This window comes from Macaca mulatta, chromosome 8, assembly GCF_049350105.2.
Source record: "Macaca mulatta isolate MMU2019108-1 chromosome 8, T2T-MMU8v2.0, whole genome shotgun sequence".
In the NCBI taxonomy this organism is placed as follows: domain Eukaryota; kingdom Metazoa; phylum Chordata; class Mammalia; order Primates; family Cercopithecidae; genus Macaca; species Macaca mulatta.
In genome coordinates, this window is record NC_133413.1 from 105415458 (window position 1) to 105439695 (window position 24238).

Consider the following 24238-nt stretch of genomic DNA (forward strand, 5'->3'; position numbering starts at 1 on the left):
AAGAAACATATACCTTTGGCAGTCTGGGAAGAGGGCCATATAAACAGATCACCACAATAAGCCCTGGCAAAGTGATCAAACACGAACACAAATTGTTATAGGATCAAAACTGAGGGAACAACTCTTTTTTTCTTGGATGGGGTTATGGTCAAGGAAAATTCAGAAAGGAAGAGGCATTTAAATAGGTGTTCATAGGATGAGTAGAAGTTCATGAAATGGGAAAAGGGCATTAGAACTTTTGTGGTGACAGTGACCAACTTCGAGCTCTCCTCCTATAACCCCAAATCTCAGGAACGCCTTGAGTTGCAGCTTAGTTACTTTGATTTAGGTCTTGAATCACACCATTTTTGTTGGGTTTGTCTTTCTACATGTCTTTCTGCCTTTGAAGTGATCCAGACAAGCTTAGCAGTGGGGTTTATAAAAACAGTGTAATAAACAGCGCTCATTTGCCAGGACTGTCCTCTGTGTAGCTCTCTTGGGAGTCTGTAGAGGCAGCCATAGGTGGCTGGTTAAAGGCTAGGGATTTGGGATTATCACCAAATGGCCTCCTTGAAGATACAGCACACAAGCACATTCCAGAAAGAGGGAACAGCATAATCCCACAATATTTTGTTTGCCAAATGGAAATATCTTTAGTGACAAATATTTAACTTAGCACCAGGTGTGACCTTCAGTTATGTAATAGAATTGTGGATCAGCTAGGATGAAATTTCTTATTTCCCTAGAATGTTTTGTCCAGAAACACTATCCCAAGGCAACAGACTGTATTTCCAACTCTTGTGAGCCTTTTCCCTTCTTGGCACGTGCTACTGGTTGCTAGATGAATCAGGAGGCAGTGTGTGCATAGAACAGCTCCTCACAAGTCACAGCCATTCTCAGAAAAACATTCAGTATGCGTCCTTTTGGCAGGAAGTCAGAGACATGTTCTCTGGACCATTAAGAGACAGCAGTCATATGCCAGCATCGAACTGATTGCACGGGGCAGGGGTGGGGAATGACTTATTCTTTCCCTAGTGTAGGCACTCTGATCTTGCTTTGATGTTTTGAAATAATGGTGTCCTCTGAACCTGTTTGTGGAGTTCAAGACAGACTAGAAGTTTCATTGGGCACTATTCTACGCAGTAACAACATCATCAACAACAACAAACTCACTATGTTTTTACTGATTAGCTCCAACTGTCCATTTCAGGCCACACACTGATTAGCCTGGTTCTCCTTTGATGAGGTGGTGCTGAGAGGCAGCACCAGCCTTCAGGAACCTGCCCCAGGGCCCTCATTGCAGCAATCCGATAAAGAAGAAATCACGCAGGAGTACCTCCCTGATTATTATGACCCTCCAGTCCTCCTTCTGAATCACACCACAGACTAGGTAATGAAAAACCCAGCCCACATTAGTACCCAGGAAGGAGTCATCAAAGAGAACACGAGACAAACTCAAGAACACTTTGCAAACTCAAAAGAACAGAGTAGGTCAAAGAATAAAGATCAAGAGCGGCAGCAAAGAGTTGAAGAAGTGTCACCCTGTATTTAGGGGTCCTGCTAAAGAGAGTCATGTATCAACAAAGAGCATGCAGGAAAGTATCATGCATCAAACTATCCTCATTCACCCTTAAAGCCTTCACATTCCTCAGCTCAGGAAAAGATTCCCCATTCCCCAGTTGCTTATGTCAAAAATTTAGAAACCATCATTTATTTCTCCCTTTTATTTCCTTCCTCCCCCATCAATCAACCAACCAATCACTCACTCAATCAATCAGCAAGCCAACCTCTAAGTTATATACTGATCCATCCACCTCTTTATATCTCCACTGCCATCATCCCAGTCCAAGCCTCAAGAATCTCTTGCCTGGACAACCTGAATAGCCTACCTGCTAGTTTCTCCATATTCACGTTGGCTCCCCAATACCCCTAATTCTGTATGGGAAAGGTCTTTGTAAACATAAACAAACAATAGATATTAACAAAGAAAAAGTTCTATAGATTTGACAACATAAAAAGCTGAAAATTTTGGAAGTCAAGGCCGGGTGCAGTGGCTCACGCCTGTAATCCCAGCACTTTGGGAGGCCGAGGCGGGCAGATCGCGAGGTCAGGAGATCGAGACCATCCTGGCTAACACTGTGAAACCCCGTCTCTACTAAAATACAAAAAATTAGCTGGGCGTGGTGGCAGGCACCTGTAGTCCCAGCTACTCAGGAGGTTGAGGCAGGAGAATGGCGTGAACCTGGGAGGCGGAGGTTGCAGTGAGCTGAGATTGCGCGACTGCACTCCAGCCTGGGCAACAGAGCGAGACACCATCTCAAAAAAAAAAAAAGAAAAAAAAAAAGTCCAAAACATCACCACATATATTTCTTACCAGTAGGAACAAGGGGCAAGGGAAGAGAGAACTTTTACTTTTTATTATACATGCTTCGTATTATTTAATTTATTCATCGACTATGTGCATCTTTTAAAATAAAAACACATACAATGAAACATTGTTAAAAACAATTAAAAATAAGCGCACTGATTATTTGACACAAATATGACAAGAGACTTAATAGCCTTAATATACAGAAGCTCATACAGATCAAAAGGAAAAGACCATTAAAATAAAAATGGGTAAGAAAAAATTTATACTTTGAAATAAATGACTAAGTTTTTAACTTTAAAAAATGGGTAAAGATGTTAACAAAATGCTCAAAACTGAGTACAAACATGTAATAAATAAAAAATGTCTCATTAATAGTCAAATAAGTACAAATTAAAAGTGATATATCTAGTGACAAGTTTAAACTAGTGAAAGAAAAGAAAGAAGAAAAGTGAGATATCACTTTTTGCCTATTAGAGTAGCAAGGCTATTTTTAAAAATTTAATAAATCTAGTATTTTATCCACAGTTTGTGGGAGTATATAATTTATTTGGTAAGAAATTTGTCAATGCTAGATATCTCAAAGATTCACAGTTTTGATTAGTGATTCTATTTCTAGGAATATATTATAAGGTAATAATCACAGATATGAGCAAAAATTTAACCATAACTGTAACAGTAAGAAACATATATTTGGTCTCTACCCCTGGTTCCTAACCCAGAGCTCCTAAAAGCCTTATAATTTCCTGACTGATAGGGGTGAGAGAAGCATCTTTTGTTATAAATGTGTTATATTTGTTCTTTGACCTTCATCTATATCCTTTATAATAAACCAGTAAATATATATATGTGTTTCCCTGATATCTGGGAGCCATCATAGCAAATTATCAAACCTGAGGAGGAAGGTCCTGAAAATTCCTGATTTGTAGCCAAGTCAAACAAAAGCATGGGTAATCTGAGGACTCACTAATTGCTACTGGTGTCCAAAGTAGGGGGCAGCCTTGTGAGGCTGAGCTCTGAACCTGTGGATTCTGTCCTAACTGTGTAGTCCTGAAAATGCTTGGTGTGGAAGATCTATACATTTAGTGTCAGAAGTGTTGCATAAGTATAGAAAAATTGTTTTTCCTTTTTAATAGTGGTTCATCTAAATTTATTTAACTGTGGAAAATACAAGGATTGAATAAGGGCATAGTTAATGTGTTACATATATCAATAAGATTAACTATCATGCTGTAATAAAAAATGTTGATGAAGGTTCAATATAATAAAAATACCAGTTTTCCTAGGTATAAATTTAACATAGCTGTAATAAAACTACCTTCAGAATTCTTTTAATCGAAAAGCTGATCCTAAAAGTCGAATGGGAAAATAAACAAGAATGGCCAGGAAGACCGGGGAAGAGAAAAAGAGTAATGAAGAAGGACTAGCCCTATTAGATATCTATGAAAACATATTGTAAAGACGCAATAGTTAAAAGAGCTTACTACTAGAACGTTAATAGACAAATGGAACACTATAGACACAAAATATATGCATGAGTTTATTCTGTGAAAAAGGAAGCATCTCAAATCAAAGGAGGAAAAGGTGGAATACTGAATAAATGATAGTAAGACAACTACTAGATATAAAGAAAAAAGTTGGATCCATATCTTCCTAATATTTACTCCTCCAAAAACAAAAAAATGAAAATGTAAAAAAGTGAAATCTACAAGTACTACAAGAGAAACCAGAAGGACTAGAAGAAAGCAAGGGATTCTTTTAACACATTTTAAAAGTGGAAGGCCTTTCCAAAGACTGTGCAAAATCCAGAAGCCATAAAAGTAAATATTGTAAATTTGACTACATAAAAATATATTGCAAAATTTCTGCATGGCAAAGATTCCACAAGCAAAGACAAAACTAAACCAAACTGGGGAAAATAATAATGATCTATATTACACACAAAGGACTAATCTCCCTCATGTGTCACGGCAGCTAGCTTCCCACAGAGTTAGTGGCGAGAGAGAGAACCCAAGATGAAATATGGAAGGTACAGACCTGTTATAACCTGATCTCAGGAGTGATATTGGGTTTTTCTTTCGAATTTTTCTGATTTGTTTCCCCGTGGTATCATTTATCTTGTTTCTTGTCTTTTTCTTAGAAACTTTAAAATTAGATTTAGAAGCTTAATTAACTTGATGTTAAGCCTTTTTGCCAAGAATATTTCATATGTAGTATATTGAATTTTATGTTTCCTTTTATTAGTGAAGCAACTTTCTCAGAAGCACCACAGTAGACTTGTTCTCAAGTCTGATTGGCCAGATCAGGGAAATATGCACTGTCCTGAACCAATCACTGGTGATGAAAGGACCTGCCACCGGGGTTCTGCTACTACACAGGATGAAGAGAGGTAATCTCAGAGAGTAAAAACCAAAGTTGCATGAATTGGTTAGAGTTCTTAGGTCTAGAGGACAAGGTGCTTTCCCTTGGGTTTAAACAGAAACATTAACTTGGAGTCACAAAGGCAAGTGGCCAGAGTTGCGGCAGAAAGGTAAACTGAGGCTACATCATGGAGGGACTGCATACAACACACAGTAAATGCTGCCAAGTAGGGAAACGCCATGATCAGATGGACATTTTAGAAAGAACCAGTCTGGCCACAGCAAGAAAAGTCTAGGCAAATCTGGAGGCAAGAGGTGTCACTGGGATTCAAGTGTAGGCAACTGCTGGCTGGGATCAGCTAGTTGGTAGCAGCTAGACCCACCTGTAATATTTGAGGGGCCTGAAGGTAAGAGTACCAAAGGAGGCCAACATACCATGCGAACAAATATTCAAAGTTAATCCCACCGCTATGGGAGGCTGAGGTGGGTGGATCACGAGCTCAGGAGATCGAGACCATCCTGGCCAACATGGTGAAACCTCATCTCTACTAAAAATACAAAAATTAGCTGGATGTGGTGGCGTGTGCCTGTAGTCCCAGCTACTCTGGAGGCTAAGGCGGGAGAATCGCATGAACCCGGGAGGTGGAGGTTGCAGTGAGCCGAGATCTCGCCACTGCACTCCAGCCTGGAGAGGGTGAGACTCTGTCTCAAAAGAAAAAAGAAAAAAAAGTTATAAATCAAGCTAGTAAACTGTCAAAAGCTCTGTTTTCCTGCCTTGATAAATACATCTTCCTAAGGACCTGAAAGGTCAGGTTTACGCTGGGAAGTTTGACTCCTTGGAGTTCCATGCTGGACCTTGGAGCCCCAGAAAAGCAGGCTCTGGTCTACGGCCTTCCTCACTTCCCTTCCCTGTCCAAATAAGACTGTGGAATAACACAGATATTTGGAATGTTTGGATCTTACCTGACTACTTACTATTTATGTGAACTGAGGCACTTCAGCTTCCACAATTTTCAAGTGACAGCCATTGGGGATAAAGCAGGAAACAAAATAATGGCTCTGCCCATATGGAACCCAGAGGATAGTGGGAGAAAAAAGTCAGCAAACAGGTGAGCTATAGGTAGTGGTTGATAATGGCCTACTGTGTGGCTTCTCTCAGAGATGTGTGTGCTTTTCTCCTGGAGGTGTTAGGTGGCCAGTAGTTCCCAAACAGGGCGACATTTCCAGAGGCCTTTGGGGGCGTGTGGGCGTTTGGTGGTCACCAAGCCTGGGCATTCACGTATGGCAAACTTTCAGCAACGAGCGGGACAGCGCTATTGCGCCCAAAGTGCCAAGGGCACAGCTATTGAGAAACGATGCAAGGTGTTCTGTCCTCATGGTGGATTTAGGGTTTAGGGGAGGTGAGGTGTGATTCTGACAGCTACTTCTTTCACCAGCAGCACCCATCCCTTCTTGTAGGTGCTCTGAGGTCGCTTGTGGATACACGTCGGGGAAGGAGAAGAGTCCAGGAGGGGTCGGACGGACTTGGGCGGGTCTTTCCTGGAACGAGGGCCAAAGAGTCGCAGCGGCGGCCCAGATGCAGAGGACCACAGCGACACCTGGCTCTTCTTCAAGCGGCGTCCGGAGGCGGCCTTCCAGCGACTCAAAGGAGCTTAAGGGGACCTGCAGGGGCGTGGCGGGGGCGTAGCTGCGCGCCGACTGCGTGAGGTCGAAGGGCACGCAGTGCCGGCGTCATGGCGGCCTCCGTGCAAGGCTCTGCCTGGGGACCGTTGCGGCTTGGCATCCCTGGCCTGTGCTGCCGCCGGCCGCCTCTGGGTCTGTACGCGCGCGTGCGGCGGCTGCCCGGGCCGGAGGTGTCTGGGCGGAGCGTGGCTGCGGCCAGCGGACCGGGCACCTGGGGCACTGACCACTACTGCCTGGAGCTGCTGCGGTGAGCGAACGCGACCTTCCCGGGGAGGGCGGGGGTGGTCGGGAAGCGGGGTCCCGCGGTGGGAGCGGCTGCGCTTCGCGTTCGACCTGACGTTTGAGAGAGCGGACCGGCGCCTTCCTCGTGCCTTTCTGGGTGTGCGTTCTAGTGGGCGCCGCGTGTGGGTGTGCGGAGGCAGCGAGCCCACAGGAACATTCACATGGGTCACAAAATTATGGCAAAATTCTTTCGACTGCCCACGCTTGTCGCCTTATCCGAACCTTAATTTTAACCGAATTCAGCGTTTTTGCATGAATAACCTTTTTAATTCACAGAACGTCTATTAATTTTAATGACAACAGTAGCCAACTTTGAGTTCTGTGTGCCTGGCATTATGCAAAGTAGATTACGAGTAATTAGTCTTCGTTACAAGTTGCGACGGACAAATGTAGACCTATCATTTAAGGTTGTGAGTAATAAAGAATTTAGAACAATGCCTGGCATATAGTAAGGGCACAGTGAGTGGAAGTCATTATTATCTCATTTAACATACAAGGAAACGGGGTTTTTATAGTGAGTAGATAATTTGCCAGAGGTTCACAAGAATAGCCTCATAAAGTCAGAACCCTGAAGTGTTTTGTTTGTTGGGCGGCGCGCTAGGAAGGCCTGGCACTTGGGTGTCGCTCCTTAATCATTTGTGGAGGTGGGTTGGATAAATCAGGTCACCTGGTTCATGCGGCAGGGGCCCCTGGGAATCTAGGCCTGACTGCTGACACCAGTGGCTTAAGCCCCGATGCCCTTCTGCATCTCATTTGAAAGAGTGGGGTAAGGTCTCGAAGTACTTGGTCTCAAGGACTTATCAAAAGTACTCGAATAACTGAACTACCTTGAAGTTGATTATGCAAATAAAACCTTTTTTAAAAAAATTCCATTTTAGAGAAAAGTAGCATAACACAACAAAATACATGCATTTGAGTGTTTTGTTTATAATCACTTTTTTAAAATTGTGGGCCAGCCGCAGTGGCTCACGCCTGTAATCTCCGCGCTTTAGGAGGCTGAGATAGGCGGATTGCTTGAGCCTAGCTGTCTGAGACCAGGCTGGCCAACATGGTGAACCCCCATCCCTACAAAAAAATACAAAACTTAGCTGGGCCTTGTGTCCCGCGCTTGTGGTCCCAGCTTCTCCAGAGGCTGACCTGGGAGGATCGCTTCAGCCTGGGAGGTGGAGGTTGCAGTGAGCCAAGATCGCTCCACTGCACTCTAGCCTGGAGGACAGTGTCAAAACAAGATTTTCTTGGGAAAATCTCAAGCCTAATTTACATAGGCTTCTCTGACTTTGACTTTGAGGAGGATAAACGCAGAGCCTCAGGCTGTAGTGAGAAGGTGAGGAGGTACTACTGGTGGAGCTGAAGTGCAGTAATGTTCTTTACTGCAGTCTCACCAGAGAATCACTTCCTTTGTGCCTCAGGGGCACAGGTCCATGGTACTAATGCACAACAATCCTAATACCCCATGTGCTTGTTTCTCATACATCTGTCTCTCTTAACTAAATTCAAGTCAGTACCCATCTTCAGTGTCTGGAACAGTGCCTGGCACATAGTAGGCACTGCATAAATGTTAGAATGAATGAGAGGTTATTGGCCCTATTGCCACATAAAGCTCTTATGTATACATCCATAATATGGCATTTCTCATTGTCTGGGACAGCTCTCAGGTAACTGGATCTTGGTTAGATGCTTAGGACATCCTTGTATATCCATAGTTCAATAATTCATATTTATAACAATGATCTAAGTGATGAAGAAATGGCTAATCAGTATATCCTGTTTAATGTGTTGAAGGAGGTAATATTGTTTAGAAAAATTTCCATTCAAAATTAAAAAATAAACTTGTTAATAGGGCAAATCCTTAGCTGTGTGGAAGATTTATTTTCCAAATGTTGCTACAGTTCTATTATATCTTCATTTCATTTTTCATTTCCCTCTAAGAAGCTTGAAGTACTTCACATACTGCTTATTTTTAGGAGATAACTTTGATAGGTTAATAAGCTTCATTTAGAAATTGGGAAATAGGAGCCATTGGTGTCATTTCTATTAATAATCAGTTGGTGATGGAAGTTAAGATTGTAGTTTGATTCCCATTCAGTGTTTTTCTCACTGTTTCATGTTAACTTCAAGTGTTTTATTTTATTTTATTTTTTGAGATGGAGTCTCACTCTGTTGCCCAGGCTGGCGTGCAGTGGCCGGAGTGCAGTGGCCGGATCTCAGCTCACTGCAAGCTCCGCCTCCCAGGTTTAAGCCATTCTCCTGCCTCAGCCTCCCGAGTAGCTGGGACTACAGGTGCCTGCCACCTCGCCTGGCTAGTTTTTTGTACTTTTTTAGTAGAGACAGGTTTCACCGTGTTAGCCGGGATGGTCTCGATCTCCTGACCTCGTGATCCGCCCGTCTTGGCCTCCCAAAGTGCTGGGATTACAGGCTTGAGCCACCGCGCCCGGCCAACTTCAAGTGTTTTAAACCACTTCTGAAATTCAGAGACTTTTTATGTTAAAATACAATTTTAAAATGTCAATTATAGAGCTGCTTTGCCTTCGCTGTCCTTAGAAACTTTTGGGGAACCATTTTGTAGGTGAAACTGCTTAGGGTGAGATCTTTTTAGTAGTACTCTTGAGATAGCAAGGTTACCGTTTGTGACCTCTTCTTTTGGTTTATGTGGCAATTGGGGGAGATTGTCAAGGGAATGACTAGAAGCAGTTTAAGTTCTCTGTTAGGAACCTGACAAAATGTGAACCAGTTGAAAAGTGGAAACAATGTGAATTTTAGTACCTAAACTCTATGGGGTGAGACCCAGGTTAGACTCATATTAAATATTGTTTTGTAAGAAGGTTCCAGTGTGTTAAAGTAGGTAAGTAGTCTGGTAAGTACCTTATATTTAAGTCATCTTTCCTGGAGTGAATATGGTAAGGTCTATTTTGAAGTAATTGTAAATTTACATAAAAATTACAGAAATAGTACACAGAGATCCAATATACTCTTTAGCAGATTCCCTCATTTTTAACACTCTGAAACATTTAAGGATAAGATGCAGACATGATACTCCGTTATCTGCCCTTAATACTTTGGTCTATGTATCATAAGTACAAGGATGCTGTCCCGTAGAATCACCGTACAGCCATCAAAATCAGGAAATTAATATTGATCCAATATTACCATTTAATCCACAGGCCCCATTCAAGTTTTGCTGGTTATCTTATTAGGTTTTTCATACATCCAAAATCATGTGCTCCATTTAGTTATATCTCTCTCGTCTTCTCCAATCTGGAACAATTCTTTAAGTCTTAGCTTTCATGAGCTTGATATTTTTTTTGAAGAGAATAGGCCAGTTCCTTTGTAGAAATCTCCTTTGATTTGGGTTTTTAATATTTTCTCATGACATGCATTTTCGGCAGGAATATCACAGAAGGGACACTCAGCTTTTCTCTCCATATCGTATCAGGAAGCACATGACATTGATTTGTCCTATTACTATGATGTTAACCTGTGGTTGCAAAGGTGACTTCCAGATTTTTTTTTTTGTAAACTTAATTAAAAATGTTAATTATAAGCAAGAAATGCACACTTTGTGGAGAGATACTTCAGTACTATGTAAATATTCTGTTTCCATCAAACTTTTACCCCTTTAATATTTTCGGGCATTTATTGATGATTTTTATCTGAATCGGTTAATACCATGATAGTTATCAAATGGTGATTTTTAAAAATTCCATCATGTCTTCTAAATTTAATAGTAGTCATTGTATTGGTTGTCAGGTTTTTCCTTCTCTTCCTATTTATTAATTTTTATTGGTACAGGCTCGTAGAGTCCTGTTTCAAATTGTTACTATTATTTATTTATTTATTTATTTTAGAGACAGAATCTCCTGTAGACTGGAGTGCAGTGGCATGATCATAGCTCATTGTAACCTTGAACTCCTGGGCTCAAGTAATCCTCCCACCTCAGCTTCCTAAGTAGCTAGGACCACAGGCCCATGCCACCATGCCTAGCTAATTTTTTTATTTTTTAAGTGTTTTGTAAAGACAGCGTCTCACTATGTTGTCCAAGCTGGTCTTGAACTCCTGGCCTCAAGGCATCCTCCCTGCTCTGCCTCCCACAGTGCTAGATTATGGGCATGAGCCACCATGCCTGGCCCTATCATTATTTTTTGATCCTGAAATTGCTCTGGACTTGGCCAGTGAGAGCTCTGTTAAGCCAGTTTCTGTGTTCTTTTGAGAAGTTTCCTCCATTCTTTAAACATTTCTTTACTTATTGCTCAAGAAGATGTTTCAGACTTACCTTGTATTTTCCCTGCCCTAGGAATGAAGTCAGTCATTCCTTCCAGGCGCCTGTGTTAGTCTGTTTTGCATTACTATAAAGGAATATCTGAGACTTGGTAATTTATAAAGAAAAGAGGTTTCTTTGACTCATGGTTCTGCAGGCTGTACAAGAAGCATGCACAGTGTCTGCTCAGCTTCTGGCGAGGCCTCAGGAAGCTTTTACTTGCGGCAGAAGATGAAGGGGAGCAGGCGTATCACATGGCAAGAGAGGAAGCAAAAGAGAGAAGGGAGGAGGTGCCAGGCTCTTTTAAACAACCAGCTCTAGCATGAACTGATAGAGAACTCACTTATCCCCAAGGGGATGGCACCAAGCCATTCACAAGGGATCCACCCCTGTAACCCAAATACCTCCCACTAGGCCCCACCTCTAACGTTGTGGGGGTCACATTTCAATATGAGATTTGGAGGAGACAAATATCCAAATATCAGAGCCCTAGTTTCTTTCAGTGGAGAATGGTTTCAGAAACCAAGATCTGGGTGCTAGGTGTGTTCACCAATACTGGAAATATGGGGTGGAGGCTGGGGGTATTGTTATTTCTAGGCTCTTTCAGCAGGTGTTGCAAGGAAACGTATGTGTGCACACAGTCCTCCATGAATTTCTATGTCTTATCTCTGCCTTTCTATGTATCTATGTGTCTTAAAAACCATACATTCACCCCAATATTTGCTGGAACTATTTTAACTTGATTTGTACTTTTGAAGCTCATTTGAATTCTTACTAAAACAAAAGTGATTCTGAAACAGTTAAAATTATAAGTACTACATAAGTCAAAGTAAATTAATAGAGATTAGGTGGCATTGGGGTACATTTTTCATAATTTTTAAGGAACAGATATAAAAAATAAGACATGTCAGGCCCTTTCTGAACTGAAGCCTCACACTGTTGTTGTTTTTTTGAGATAGAGTCTTGCTCTGTCACCCAGGCTGGAGTACAGTGGTACAATCTGGGCTCACTGCAACCTCTGCCTCCTGGGCTCAAGCAGTTCTCGGGCCTCAGCCTCTCAAGTAGCTGGGATTAGAGGCACATGCCACCATGCCCAACTAATTTTTGTATTTTCAGTAGAGATGAGGTTTCACCAGGCTAGCCTTGAACTCCTGGCTTCAAGTGATCCGCCCGCCTTGGTCTCCCAAAGTGCTGGGATTGCAGGCACGAACCACTGCGCCCAACCTGAAGCCTTTTTGTTTTCAGTTAATTTTGGTCAGTATTTTTATGTGCAACTTGGAAAGTGAAGAGTAACTGTCTTTTTTTTCTGTCTGTTACAGGAAACGGGATTATGAAGGTTATTTATGCTCCCTGCTGCTCCCTGCAGAATCCCGAAGCTCTGTTTTTGCACTGAGGGCTTTTAATGTGGAACTGGCTCAGGCTGGTATTAAGATACCTTAAAATATTAATTGGAAAATGGTGATATAATGTGTTTAATGCTGAACAATAAAGAAATATAGTTGTAATTTATATGTTAGATGTGTTTAAGGTCTCTGCTAGTGATTTCTTTTCCCTGCTAACTGTTTAGGCTTAATAATTCAATACCAAAAATAAAACTATCTAATGAACTTAATGGTTCTATAAATGCCATTCTGGAATTTTTTATTTCTCTTCCTGAGGATATTATAGAACTGTGCCATTAACGTTGCACATTTGTCTGTTAATTAAATAGGTTAGTCAGAGAATTACTGCTTATTCTTTCCAACAATTGCATAATTTACATGTATATAGCAGTTTTTCAAAGCACTTTTTAAATTGAGGTTTTAGCTTTAATGTGAGTAGGGAATGAAAGCAATTGTAGCAAACCAGGACCTTAGATCATATTAATTCACTTTTGTCTAAGAATTCCAAAGGAAGGAGAGATCCTTTTTTCTTCTTTAGAATGGAAAGAGTATGTGCAAATACAAAATAAATTGAAATGGTGGATGGAGATGAGAGAGTGAAAACTGAAACAGCCTTAATCTTCTTAGTCATAAATTGAGAGGTCAGATATTGGGAGTGAGGGAGCAGGAGAGGGTTCAGAGTCTTAAAGAGAGTAGCAAATTTTGACACAGATTCTCAGGGAATATAGTAGGAAGTGAACAAGGAACAAATAAAAGGATGTGAATATGGCACCGAGGCACAACTGAGATTCACAACTATGAGTCTGCAGAAAGTCTAATAGACTGGCTCTTTTTTCCTCTGGTATCTTCCTGGAAGTCATGGGTTATGATTTTTCACCTCATGCTTTTTCAAGTGTAAACTGTACATCAGCATGTTAAATCGGTCACCGTTTAGCCATAAATAGTTCCCACCTTGGTCTTTATTATCCTTTTTAAATGATTAAAATTTAATTTTTTAATTTTTAATTTTACAGACAGGTCACCCAGGCTGGAGTGCAGTGGCATGATCACAGCTTATTGTAACCTTGAACTCCTGGGCTTTAAGCGATCCTCCCACCTCAGCCTACCAAGTAGCTGGAACTGTAGATGTGCCACTATACCTGGCTAATTAAAAACAGTTTTTTTTTTTTTTTTTTTTTTTAGAGACAGAGTCTTGCTATTTTGTCCAGGCTCGTCTCAAATTCTTGGCCTCAAGTGATTCTCCTGCCTCAGCCTCCCAAAGTGCTGGCTGGGATTACAGGCATAAGCCACTGCACCCAGTCAATACAATTTTATTTTTAATAAACCCCCAGAGGTCCTTCTGAATTCTGTCACTTTGTACTTCTTTATACACTTTGTACATCTTGCTACTTCTTTGCACACAGAGTCTTGTTTATTCACTCATTCAACAAGTGTTGACTGAATGCAGGCACTTTATATAGACTGTATTCAATGCTATATGCACATGACATGAAACAGGGTCTGCACTCAATGAACAAATAAATCATTGTGTAACGTGTCAGATGGAGAGAAATAAAGCAGGATAAGGAGGCTGTGAAGGCTGGGTACACCAGGGGTTCCTGTTTTATGTAGGATGGTTAGGAGAAACCTCACAGGCAAGGTGGCATTGGAGCAGAGATTTGAAGGAGGTGAGGGAGTGAGCTGTACAGATATGTGGACAGAGAGTTTTCTAGGCAGAAGGAACAGCAAGTGCAGTCTCGTGCAAGTGTGCCTGCTCAAAGAACAGAAGAAGGCAGGTGGTCCAGCAGAGCAGGGCGGGGTGCGTGGGAGGAGATTCAGTTAGGGGCACCTGGGTCAGAAAGGTAAGGTCTTGGAGACACCATTAAAATCACTTTGACTGAGTGAGATGGGAAGCCACTGGAGGGTTCTGAGCAGAGACCCATCACCTCTTGGTTATATTTTGAAAGGATTACTCTTGCTGCTGTACTGTATGCCACTGGGATCTGAACACTAAACATTGCTAAGAAACCCACCCACCACCAGAGTATTTGGAAGTAATTTCACATATGGAAAAGTAAGAGTAGTACAAACAATACTCAGACCCTGTTGTGAATATTTTGTCCCATTTGCATTATCATTGTATCCACATATGTGTATATGTACATTTCTCTTTTTATGAATCATTTTAGAGTAACTTGACTATACCATGACCCTTATCCCTATAAACTTGAGTGTGTATCTCATAAGAATAAGGATAATCTCTTACATAACCACAGGTCACTTACGAGAAAATAAACTTAACATTGATGCAATACTTTTATTTGATCTACCATCTGGTTTCCAGTTTTGTCAATTGACCCAGTAAGGTCCTTTATGGCATTTTTTTCCCCTTCTCTATGGGATCTAATCTAGGATCACGTATTACATTTGGTTTTCTGTCTCTTTAGCCTCCTTTATTCTGGAACATTTCCATAGCCTTTCTTTGCGTTTTGTGACATTGACATATTTTAAATAATATTGCTCCTTTTAAGAACTAAAATGGTTCTCATTTGGGGTTTATTTTTCATCAGGATCATATTAAACTTACAGATTCCTAGAGTAATGTTACGTAAGTGGTCTGTGTCCTCTTTAGAGTCACAAGGAGGCATGAAATATCTATCTGACTCCCAGCAGTAATGTTAATTTTAGTCACTGAGTCAAGATGTTAATCCTTTTTCCCTTGCTACTAATAAGCAGCCTGTGAGGAGACCTTTTAAGACCATATTCCTCATCCAAATTTACCTCCTAGATTTAGCTTGTGTTGGTGATTCTTGCCTCAACCTAAGAAGGCCATTCTTTTTTTTTTTTTTTTGGACGGAATTTTGCTCTTGTCGCCAAGGCTGGAGTGCAGTGGTGTGATCTTGGCTCACTGCAACCTCTGCCTCCCGGGTTCAAGCGATTCTCCTGCCTCAGCCTCCTGAGTAGTTGGGATTACAGGCACCCACTACCACGCCCGGCTAATTTTTTGTATTTTTAGTAGAGACAGGGTTTCATCATTTTGGCCAGGTTGGTCTTGAACTCCTGACCTCAGGTGATCCACCCACCTCGGCCTCCCAAAGTGTAGGGTTTATAGATGTGAGTCACTGCGTCCGGCCAGAAGGCCATTCTTAGTAGTGAGTGAGGGAGACAATCTAATAATCTTCTTTTTTAAAAAAAAGATTAAAGAATGAATAAATGAATTTATTTGAAAGTACATGCAGTAAAATTCTCTCTTCGTTGTCTTCTATAGGTTTTAAAAAATGTAGTCATGTATTTGCCACCATAGTCATAATATAGAACAGTTATATTAACTCAAAAAATTCCCTCAAATATACTGATTTTTTAGACAGTAGAATGCATTTGCTAAAGTTTTTAAACCCTATTTGTAGGTTAAAGACTCAGTCTCTGAGAAAACTATTGGACTGATGCGAATACAGTTTTGGAAAAAAACTGTGGAAGATATATACTGTGACAAACCACCACAACAGCCTGTGGCCATTGAACTATGGAAGGTAAAAAAGATTACTACTTTTGATTTGTAAGAATATTATTCGAGTCTACTTTTTGATGGATACAATTTGGGTACTGGTGATTATAGTGGAATCTATTCTGAAAATATTCTTAGGCTTATGTATTCAGAGCTGTTATAGTTTTGGCACAGAAATTTAAAATCACCCACTAATAATTTACAAAGGTCTTTTGTGTATTCGTTTATTAAAGGAAAAAGGAAGAATTAGTCTCTATATAATAACTTGTATTTTCCACATTTCCATATCTGCCTGCAGAATTTAAATCCTGCACATTTTGATGCAATAGCAAGTAAAATTTTCTGTTCTCTCTGCCTAACAGCAGCTCCTTATACCAGTGTTTTAATCCAGGTTCTGGGCTGTAGAACACGTGTTAATCTTTTGTGATGGGAGACTTACTCTCAGTGTTGTCCAGATACAAATCTAAAACTTGCCTTGTCTAGTTTGATAGAATTACCTATCCATTGTTGAGTTTTAGGTGTTAGAGAATGGAAACCTATGGGCTAGAGTATTATTTGTATAGCTAAATTTATGTCGTAAATGGTTTTATAATAAAGCAGCTGTATGGATCCCTCACTCATAAGCAGCCACACATGGCTTAGAAATATTCTAAACTATGAGAGGAGGAAGGGAATTAGGTACCTTTCATCTCCGATCTGTGTCCCTGTTGTAATGCAATGATTGCCAAAAGGGGGTTTCTGTAACAGGAGCCACCCACAGACCTGACAGTGGTACACCTCTTCTCAGATCTGCGCACCAGCAGAGGCAGGCCCAGTTTCTGGGCCCCAGATTGACTTCACAGAGCCTCAGTAAAGATGGAAAGCCAGACCCCCACAACTAGGGATTGAGAAGAAAAAGTGGATGGGAAGCTGTGAGTATTAGATTAGTTCTTTACCTCTGTTCATCCCACTTCAAGAAGCTCAACCTAGGTGACTCACTAAAAAGTTATCCTAAAATCCAGAAACCCTTTCTATTTATTATTTTACATGTAAACCGGAATATAGTGGAGGTGGAGGTTTATGCTAAGACTTGCATAAAAGGTTCTAGCCTTTGTCAGGAAATATGTGGAAGATTAGAGAGTCCTTTGATGCAAATTTATCTTTCCTTGGCTTCTCTTAAAAAACCAGAAGATACATCTGAATTACAAAATGTTTACATGTGTGCCAATTTAGGGTTGGTAAATTGTCCAATTTTAATAGGTGCTTGAATTTTGATGGTTAATGTTGGCTGGCTTTCTGATGTGACCAGTGTTGATGCTAAATGTGAATATCTGAAAGATGCAGGTCTTGTTCAGTGCAGTTGTCCTTGTTGCATGTTCTCTATCCTTCCCCATCCTGCTGGAGCATATGGGGCATATTGGGTATTTGAAGTGTTGGGTTCTTGAGATTAAATAGATGGAACAATGACAATGTGTTATCCAGAGAGCACTTTTCTGTTGCACTGTTTCATTGTTATTTTTAGGGTACAAGATAGTTGAGTATTTATAATTTCTTATCCATTCTATATGGGTTCCCCATTTCTCTGTGTATGAATTTTAGCTGCAGTTTGAATTTATGTTTGTAACCAAGGTCTTTATTCTATTTGGCTTTAGTTTCCAGAGTTCAAACTTCATTCAGCAGATTTCTAACTTCTTTAAAGTATTTGCTTTTTTACCTTGGTCTCTGATTTCCTTCAGAATCAGAGCTGTATTTTATAATCAAGAATCTACAGCCATTATAGCATCAGCCTTGAGTAAATAGGAGTTTGGCGTTTTCATTTATTAAATATTTATTGAGTACTTTTACATGCTAGGAATGGTGCTTGAAGGTCTACAAAATCAAACATGCCCATCAGCCCAGACAAGTGTAAAATAAAACAAGAGCAGGAATCCGTAATGACTGATTGGCTGATTCCTGGGATTTGGAAGAGGGGCCTATGGGGAGAGTCCTGCCATGTAGTAGTAGTAGTGCCAAGAACACTTAGGAACTAACGCCATGTAACCCTTTTAGCTTCTGTTAGATTCCTGCCAGGCAAAGTGGGCTCTGTTCTCCATACATACACCTTTGTCATGTAATACATATTGATGAGCATGCTGGCCTTTACATTTAGTATCAGTGACATCTGGGAGTCTTAGTTGAAGTGTAGCATGTCCCTAGATTTTATGTTTCACTACTATATTTATTTATTGTGAAAATATGTTATGCTTAATGTTGACATGGCAGAAAAAAAACATTTTAAAAACTTACTTGGAAATTATTCCAAACTTTCAGAAAGTTATGAAATTCAAAGCAGGACAAACACCTCCATATCCTTTACCCAGATTCAGCAGTCTGGAGTGCAGTGGTGCAAACATGGCTCACTGCAGCCTCAACTTCCTGGGCTCAGGCGATCCTCTTGCCTCAGCCTCCTGAGTAGCTGGGACCACAGGCATGTGCCTCCACACCTGGCTAATTTAAATAATTTTTTTCTAGAGATGAGGTCTCACTATGTTGCCTCTCCTGGCCTCCTGGGCTCCGGCCATCCTCCCACCTTGACCTCTCAAAGTGTTGAGATTACAGGTGTGAGCCACTGTGCCTGGCCCACTTATTGTTAATATTTTATCCCATTTGTTTAATCATTTTTCCTCACTCACATATGCAGTTTCTCGTTCCTCCTCCTTCTCCTATTCCCCTATATGTGTATTCACATTCATAATTTTTTTGTGATAAATTTTATTTGATTGTAAGTTATATACATCATAATCCTAACCTAAAAAATTTGGTGAATATTTTCTTTTTTTTCTTTTTTTTTTTTTTTGAGACAGGGTCTCACTCTGTCGCCCAGGCTGAAATACAGTGGCACAGTCTTGGCTCACTGTAGCTTTGATCTCCCAGGCCTGAGTAGCTGGGGCTACAGACACATGCTACCACACCCAGCTGATGTTTTTTTGAATTTTTAGTACAGATGAGATCTCACTTTGTTGCCGAGGCTGGTTTTGAACTCCTGAGCTAAAGTGATCCACTCACCTTGGCCTCCCAAAGTGCTGGGATTACAAGCGTGAGCGAATTGTCTGATTCAGTCTTTACCATGCCTGGCCTCGGTAAATAATTTCTTTTTTTCTTGTTTGAGATGGAGCTTTGCTCTGTCACCAGTCTGGAATGCAGTGGTGTGATCTCAGCTCACTGCAACCTCTGCTTCCTGGGTTCAAGCAATTCTCCTGCCTCAGCCTCCTGAGTAGCTGGGATTACAAGTGTGTGCCACAACTCCCAGCTAATTTTTGTATTTTTAGTAGAGACGGGGGTTGGCCAGGATGCTCTCAATCCCTTGACTTCATGATCCGCCTACCTCGGCCTCCCAAAGTGCTGGGATTACAGGTGTAAGCTACGTACCTGGCCTATTTTTTGTGTTTTTTTGAGACAGGGTGTCGCTCTGTTGCCCAGGCTGGAGTGGAGTGTTGTGATCTCAGCTCACTGCAACTTTCACCTGCTGGGCTCAAGCCATCCTCCTATCTCAGCCTTCCAAGTAGCTGGGACTACAGGCACCCGCCACCATGCCTGGCTAATTTTTTGTTGTTGTTGTAGAAATGGGGTTTCATGGCTACATGCGGTGGCTCACACCTGTAATCCCAGCACTTTGGGAGGCCAAGGCGGGTGGATCAAGAGGTCAAGAGATTGAGACCATCCAGGCCAACATGGTGAAACCCCGTCTCTACTAAAAATACAAAAAATTAGCCGGGCGCGGTGGTAGGCACCTGTAGTCCCAGCTACTTGGAAGGCTGAGGCAGGAGAATGGCAGGAACCCGGGAGGCGGAGCTTGCAGTGAGCCAAGATCGCGCCACTGCACTCCAGCCAGGGGGACAGAGCGAGACTCCGTCTCAAAAAAAAACAAAAAAACAAAAATTAGCTGGGCGTAGTGGTGTACACCTGTAGTCTCAGCTACTTGGGAGGCTAAGGCAGAAGAATTGCTTGAACTGGGGAGGTGGAGGTTGCAGTGAGCTGAGATCGTGCCATTGCACTCCAGTCTGGCGACAGAGCAAGACTCCATCTCAAAAAATAAATAAATAAATAAAAGGGGTTTCACCGTGTTGCCCAGGCTGGTCTCAAACTCCTGAGCTCAAACTATCCTCCCACCTTGTCCTCCCAAAGTGCTGGTATTACAGGTATTAGCCACTGCGCCTGGCCTAATATTTTCTAAGAATAATGATACATATAATAAGGACAGTTATTTTTTTAATTTCTATTTTTTTTCCTAGAGATAGGATCTCGCTGTGTTGCCCAGGCTGGAGTGCAGTGGGGTGATCATAGCTCACTGCAACCTTGAATTCCTGGGCTTTATCCTCCTCCTTCAACCTCCTGAGTAGCTGGAACTACAAGCACATACCAGCATGCTCAGCTAATTTTTAAATGTTTTGTAGAGATGAGGTTGCTATGTTGCCCAGGCTGGTCTTGAACTCCTGAACTCAAGTGATCCTCCTGCCTTGGCCTCCCAAAGTGTTGGGATTATAGGCGTGAGTCACTGTGCGTGGCCAGAACAGTTACTGGCTTTAGTAAATTTAAATTTGATAGAACAATTTTATTTAATTTTCCATTCATATTCCAATTTTGTCAGATGACCTAATAATGTCCACAATATCATTTTCCCTTCCAGTGGAGGATCTGATCTTGGGTCAAGTACTTAACTGTCATGTCTCTATAGTTTCTTTTAATCTGAAACATTTCCACGGCCTTTTTTTTAGCCTTTTGTGACACTGATATTTTTGAAGAGTATCCCCCCACCTCATCTTTTTAAAATAGAACACTAATTTTTGATTTGTCTGATGTTTTGTCATGATTAGATTGAAGTTATGGATTCTTAGCTGGCAGCATACTTCATAGGTGGTACGTCCTTCTCAGAGTATCACATGTAGGGGCACACTTTGTCCACCTGTCCTTTATGGTGTTGTTAATTTTTATTACTTAGTCACAATTTTGCCTGGTTTTCCCACTGTAATTCCACTTGCAGTAATCAACAGTTTTTGAGGAGAGACTTTAAGACTGTAAATATCCTCCTCCTCATCAGAATTTCTCCCTAAACTTAGTAGCCATTAATGCTTCTTGTCTGATTCAGTCTTTACTCTTATGGTTGCAAAATGATAACTTCTCAACCTCAGTGCTTGGTCCACATTTACCAGTTGGCACTTAGCATTCTGCTATAAGAATGAGCTCTTATTTTCCTTTATTTATTTGTTTATTAATTATTGGTGTCGACACATGATTTCTTGTTTTTTACAGTTTATAATTCACTCATGTACTGATTTGGGTGTTCAGGTTGTTCCAGCTTTGGACAGGGGGAACTCGTTCACAGTGGCTGCTATGTCCTTGTGACACGCTTCCATCATTTTTTTGGAGCACTTTCTTATTTTCTGACACAATAAGATATTCTAAGATCCTCTTGAATCTCTCCCTTGCCTCACCTTTGGAATCACCCATTTCTCGAGAGCCCTGATTCCTTTTAGGAGAATTGTAGTAGAGACAAGTGTCTGAGCACTAGGTGAGCTCTTTCCTACTGGAGTGTCTTTACTAGCTAAGGTAACAATTTACCATGTGGATTGTTTTTGTTGGAGTTTTAGTTACTGTGTTTTTGGAGGAGTGGTTACTTTTGCTAAATAGAATCTTTACCCTGTGGAAAAAAATTTGCGTGTAATGAGTAAGCATAGAAGTCAGGGTGGCTAGGCACAGTGGCTCATGCCTATAATCCCAACACTTTGGGAGGCTGAGGCGGGAGGATAATTTGAACCCGGGAGTTCAAGACCAGCAACATAGTGAGACCCTGTCTCTACAATTAAAAAAATAAAATGTCGGGGTATATCACATAATAGAGAAGTTCAGTATTTGATGCATAATTCTTGTTTTGTTTTTGTTTGAAAGTGGAATTGTTAAATTATTAGCAGTATAGGAAAAAAAGACAAGTTAGTAGAAAAATATTAGAAATATAATCTTGTAAATGTTTTGAAATATTTTCTAGGGACGTTTTCTTTTTCCTTGATATTTCTTTAACATAGCTGTCTATCTGGTGATGAGTTATTACAAATGTTTCCTTACTTAGTTTTGTATTTGGTTTGTTTATTTTATTCAGTTCTACAGAAGTCATTTCTAGTACTTTCTGAAAACTTATAATACTCTTTGTCTTTTAGGCTGTTAAAAGACATAATCTGACTAAAAGATGGCTTATGAAAATCACTGATGAAAGAGTAAGTCGAAATTGTTCAAGTTTTAAGCTTTTTCTTCCTGTTTAATTATTTTGTTTTATTTTATTTTTTTCTTTCTTTCTTTCTTCCTGTTTAATTCTTAAGCTAATTCTTCAGGAAGTAAATATTTTGATTGTATATTAATATTTTAGAGGATGGAAAATTTTAGAGAACCATGTCATTTTATTCATACTTTACCCTTGCATGCTACTCACATCAACCCCCCATACCCTCACATTGAGACAGGCACCCAGGCAGAGGCATGCGTATGCACAACCACACTCCACAATTTTGTTTTTAAAAGGAAATTTTCATACTTACATAAAAGTAGAGAGAATACTCTGCATGTGTAGAATATCTGGTGACATGTTAAAGAAAATCCCAGACATCTTATCATCTGATTTATAAATGCATATGTATCTTAAAAAGATAAAGACAAAAAATAACCATAATATGATTATCATACCTTAAAAATTACTAATTATTCCTTAATATCATCAGATACTTGACTAGTCATGCACATACCTTTATGTATACCCCAGTACTTGGATCTGTGTCTAAATAGTAGAGGGCATAAAGAAAGTCTGACAGTTCCAGTGAATGGAATCCTGTACTAAATTCTTAGAACTTAGTTCTAGGTCCAGCCAAGTCAGTGAATTGCTGTGTGACATGGCCTAACATGTGTGACCTTTCTGATGCATTGTTAGGTCAGTGTTCCCCTTGGCCTGATATTAATTACATGCTGTTGTCATGGAAATGTAAGTTTACTTAGTTTATTTAGATACAGTTTGCTAGCTATAGGCTGTATTAATAATCAGAAGAAGCCAAAAAGAGCTATTAGCTAAGAAGACCTATTTTCAGGTGTCATCTTTTCTGTTTTTACAAGGTAAAGAAAATTAGAGAACCCAAGACAGAGACACTGTTTTAGTTTAATGAAAAATAACACTTGGCTTTTGAAGGGGGGATATTTAAAAGTAAAGAACTGTGAGCAAACATTGATCTATAGATTCAGTGCAATCTTTATCAAAATTCCAGCTTTCTTTTTTGCAGAAATTGACAAACTGGTCCTAAAATTCATATGGAAATGCAAGGGACCCAGAATAGCCAGAATAATCTTAACAAAGAAGAACAAAGTTAGAGGGCTCACATTTCCTGATTTCAGAACTTAACTACAAAGCTACAGTAATCAAATTGTGTGTTACTGATATAGGGTAGACATATAGATCAATGGAATAGAAATGAGAGTCCAGATATAAACCCATATATTTATAGTCAGTTGAGTGACAAGGGTGTCAAGACATTTCACTTGGGAAAGAACAGTCTTTGCAACAAATGATGCTGGGACAATTGGATACCTCTTGCAAAATAATAAGTTTTGACCCCTGCCTCACACCATATACAAAAATGAACTCAAACTAGATTAAAAGACCTAGATGTAAGAGCTAAAACTGAAACTCTTAGGGGAAAGCATAGGTGTAAATCTTAGTGATTTGTAGGTTAGGCAGTAGTTTCTTTTTTTTTCTTTTTTTTTTTTTGAGATGGAATTTCACTCTGTTGCCAGGCTGGAGTGCAGTGATACCATCTCGGCTCACTGCAATCTCCACCTCCTGGGTTCAAGCAATTCCCCTGCCTCAGCCTTCTGAGTAGCTGGGACTACTACTCAGCTTTGTGTGTGTGTTTTAGTAGAGATAGGGTTTCACCATGTTGGCCAGAATGGTCTTGATCTCCTGACCTTGTGATCTACCCGCCTCAGCCTCCCAAAGTGCTGGGATTACAGGTGTGAGCCACTGCGCCTAGCTAGGCAATGGTTTTTTAGATGTGATACCAAAGGCACAAGCAAGAAAAGAAAAAATAGATAAATTGTACTAAAAGAAAAAAATATTTGCCAGTTATATATCTGATAAGGGACAATGATCTAAAATATGCAAGAAACTTACAACTCAACAATAAAAAAATCTCAATTTAAAAATGGGGAAAGACTTTGAGTAGACATTTCTGCAAATAAGGTATACAAATGACCAATAAGCTTCTGAAAAGGTGTTTCACATCTTTTCATTAGAGAAATGCTTATTAAAACAAAGAAACATCACTTCACAGCTGTTGGGATGGCTGTGATAAAAAAAGATGCACGTTAACAAATATTGGTGAAAACAGGGAGATGTTAAAACCTTTCATACATTGCTGGCGGGAATGTGAAATGGTGCAGCTGCTTTGGAAAAAT

General features: G+C 40.5%; 2 protein-coding genes across 7 annotated transcripts in view; both read left to right on the forward strand.

The window, feature by feature from the left end:
• Positions 1–6394, forward strand: part of LOC144330821 (uncharacterized) — a 30181-nt gene extending 23787 nt beyond the window's left edge. The window contains exons 2-3 of the mRNA XM_077943874.1: positions 4592–4736; positions 6166–6394. Coding sequence (XP_077800000.1) covers positions 4592–4736; positions 6166–6394 — 374 coding nt within the window. The remainder of the gene's footprint in view (positions 1–4591; positions 4737–6165) is intronic.
• Positions 6395–6417: 23 nt separating this feature from the next.
• Positions 6418–24238, forward strand: part of NDUFAF6 (NADH:ubiquinone oxidoreductase complex assembly factor 6) — a 104090-nt gene continuing 86269 nt past the window's right edge. For 3 of the 6 annotated variants that reach the window (XM_077942406.1, XM_077942407.1, XM_077942408.1), the window contains exons 1-4: positions 6418–6637; positions 12247–12346; positions 15696–15818; positions 21964–22020. In XM_077942406.1, coding sequence (XP_077798532.1) covers positions 6441–6637; positions 12247–12346; positions 15696–15818; positions 21964–22020 — 477 coding nt within the window. In that variant the 5' untranslated portion in view covers positions 6418–6440. 6 annotated transcript variants of the gene reach the window in all.